Consider the following 3,274-nt stretch of genomic DNA (forward strand, 5'->3'; position numbering starts at 1 on the left):
AAGTGAAAAAGACTGGGAATGGATCGAGAGGGTCTGGGAATGGAGTGAGAGGGTCTGGGAATGACTGGTCTGGACTGGGAAGGAAGCGCTCGGGACTGGGAGGCTGAGTCCTGGGGAGGGAACTCTTTGGTTTGGGTCTGCCTGGCAACTGGAGCGTCATCAGAGAGACGCGCTGGGATTGGCTGAGGGGCGTGAGATCGGTGGCCCCAGCGGGGTGGAGACGGGGGTGGGGGCACTGGGAGAGACTGGGGTGAACTGGGAGGCACTGGGAGGTGAGAAAAGGCCAAGGGACGGGCACAGGGAGGGCTGAGGGGTCTGAGGTGATTCCCACGGAGGGTTTGAGGGGCTCCAGGGTCATTCCCGGGGCAGGGGCCGAGGGGACCCGCTCTGCCCCACGCTCACCTCTCCTCTCCACGCTGAACGGGCTGAACAGCTTGTAGTTGCGCCGGCAGACCAGGTCCACCTCAGCCCGTCTGCGCTCCATCCTTTCCGGGTCACTGTTCCAGTACCTGGCCTGGATCTCCCCATACGGGGTGTCCCCTACATAGACCCCCACATCGCTGTCATAGTGAGCGAACTGCTCCCGGTTGTAGATGTTCCTCACCACAAGCCTCACCCGCTCGGTGCCATTGATGAAGTGACACTCGTACGTGGACATCTCCTGGAACACCCCTGTGTGTGCAGGACACGGGGCAGGGGGTGCCCCATCACCCCCTCCATCATCCCTCAGCCCCCCACAGCAGGGTGGGAGCTCAGGGGGCCACCCAGGACCCCCCTTTCCCACCCCCCTCTGCCCCACGGACGCCCCAGCACCAGCTCCTGTGTAGGGGGGAACCCCCCCATCGGCCCCCCGGTCATGGACAGGGGGGTTGGGGACACCCCCAATGCGGATCCGACCCCCCCAGAGCCCCAGGGAACCGCTCCAGGGCTCAAGGGACACCCAGGGACCCCCAGGGCACCCCTCTGCCTGCTCTCCCACACCCCCTTGCCCCCCTCTCCCACCCTTTTCCCACCGTCCCCACAATCCCCAGACGCCCCCAACCTCACTTTGGGGCTCCCACCCTTCTCCCACTCAGGCCGGGCCTTCCAACCCCCCTCCCACTCACTTTTGGGGCTCCCAACCCCTCTTTTCCCCCCTCTTTCCTCCCCTTTCCCACTCCACCCCCATTCCCACCCCCCCGCTCACCCGACAGCTCCTCGCCCGCAGCCGGGGGGGCTCCCAGCAGCACCAGGACCGCCAGCACGGCCCCAGCTCCCCGCACACGCTCCATGCCCAGCGCCGGACAGCTGCTGACAGCCCAAACCCAGCCGGGCGGCGCCGTTTTGGGGGGTTTGGGGCGCGCTGGGCTTGGCTGAGGGCGCAGTTGGGGCCCTTTTTTCGAGGCGTCTTCCCGGCGACTGATGAGTCATCAGCGCGGCGCGCTGGGATTGGGCGCGGGCGGCGTGGGCGCTTTGGGATTGGCTGAGGGCCGTTGGGGGCCCCCGCGGCAGCCCCGGGGCTGGGGGGTTCGGGGGGTCCGTGGGCTGCGGGGGAGGGGGGAGCTCAGGTGAACCCAAAAATGCCCATCCAGGGAGTGCAGAGAATTGGGAAGCTTTACTGGGAACACCGGGAGCAGTCAGCTGGTGTTGGAACAAAGCAGGTACAGGGGGACACACAACCCCCCCAAAATCAGCACGGGGATGGATTGGGGGGTCCAGGCTGGGACCCTCAGCTCTCTAAGGACCCTCCAAATCCCTTCTCAGCCTTTCCATTTCCCCCCAAAGCCGCTCCCATCCCCAAAAGGTTCCCACAAAACTCCCTTCCAGTGTCCCCCAGGACTCCCCAAAGCCCCTCTCAGCCCTCTCAGCACCCACCAACCTCCTTCTCAGCCTCTCCATTCCCCCCCAGACCCTTTCCCTTACCCCCCAGACTCCCTCCCAGTTCCCCCCACAGCCCACAGAGCCCCTCACCCCCCTCCCAGTGTCCCCCGGTGCTGGGGGGGCCGGGCCGTACCCCAGTCCCGGCTGAGGGGGTGCTCCAGGCTGACGTGCTCCACCCGGCACCGGGGGGGATTTCCAGCATCACCAGCACCTGGTGGGTCCAGTCCCCGTTGCCTCAAGAGAGCGCCGAGGAAAAGACTCCAGGCCAGGGGAGTGGATGAGATGAGACAAAGAGAGCAGGTCCTTTAGTGGAGCCTCAGGCCAGGGGAACACACACGACGTGCACCCCCCAGGCAGTGGCTCTGGGATTTTATAACAAGGTCCATCCAACCCCAGATCTCTCCACCCCCCACTTCTGCCCCGTTCTGCCCCTAACACACCCCTTGGGAATTGGCTTTGGGGTCTTTGGGACCCCTTCTTCCTCAGCTTCATCTTCTTCACAGCTCCCACAGTCCTTGGAGCTCCTCCAGAGTTCTGGGCCTGAAGGTGGCTGTGTCTGTGTGATGTCTTCTGGTCCAGGCTTTTCTACAATTCTACCTTGAAAAGAAGACTAAACACGCTAATGGGATTTAGAGGGATTGATATGGGATGGGGTAACAGGGTTGGGGATGTGCAAACATGATGCTACAGGGTAAGGGATAGAATGCAGCTCCATTAAAATCTACAATCACTACACCACTACTTCTAAAATCTACCAAAGTGAAAAATTCCAAAAAGCTCTGAGGCATCACAGCTCTTCTTTTACAGTTCTATCACAACTTTTTATAAGTCAATCATATTATATTATAGAGCTCCATTTCTATGTTGGTTTGGTACACCTTTTATATACCTTTTATAAACCTTTTAATGCCTTAGTAAAATCCCAGGGATCTTACTTGGAACTCCCCAGATCCAGGGACTGAGAGGATCTCCATGATTAACACTTTCAATGTGCACTGGAATCCTCAGGGTCCTGGAACCCCTGGAGCACCAACAGCTTTGTCCCTCCAAGGGGTCCCAATTTGTTTCCAATGGTTCAGGAATACAAAATAAACCAAATACCAGTTTCCAAAACCAAATCAACTTATAAGTCCAGAAATCACAAGTTAATATCCAAAATACCAGAAAGGATTTCTTCAGGATTCTTTCTTTGCCACCTGAAGTACCCATAATACCAAATAAACCAAATACCTGTTTCCAAAACCAAATAAACCAAAGACCAGTTCCAGAACCAAATAAACCAATGAGTCCAGACTCCCAAATTAATATCCAAAATCATGGCTGGGCTTTGTGAATGAAGATTTGGGAAGGGCTCTGCCCACATTTGCTACAAGCACAGTGGTGGCTAAAGAGGCCAATACGAGATAGACACGTC

The 3,274-nt window shown here is 58.6% G+C and overlaps 1 protein-coding gene across 1 annotated transcript; it reads right to left on the bottom strand.

Annotated features, from left to right (window-relative positions):
• Positions 1–141: 141 nt before the first annotated feature.
• Positions 142–1,544, bottom strand: LOC113941840 (H-2 class II histocompatibility antigen, I-E beta chain-like; the record flags this gene model as incomplete). Its single annotated transcript, XM_027632982.1, has 2 exons — positions 1,187–1,544; positions 142–672 (listed from the first exon to the last, which is right to left on the bottom strand). Coding segments are annotated over exons 1-2 (616 nt in total), but the record flags the coding sequence as incomplete, so codon positions are not given.
• Positions 1,545–3,274: the final 1,730 nt, after the last annotated feature.

This window comes from Corapipo altera, unplaced genomic scaffold (assembly GCF_003945725.1).
Source record: "Corapipo altera isolate COAL_440 unplaced genomic scaffold, ASM394572v1 56293, whole genome shotgun sequence".
Lineage (NCBI taxonomy): Eukaryota > Metazoa > Chordata > Aves > Passeriformes > Pipridae > Corapipo > Corapipo altera.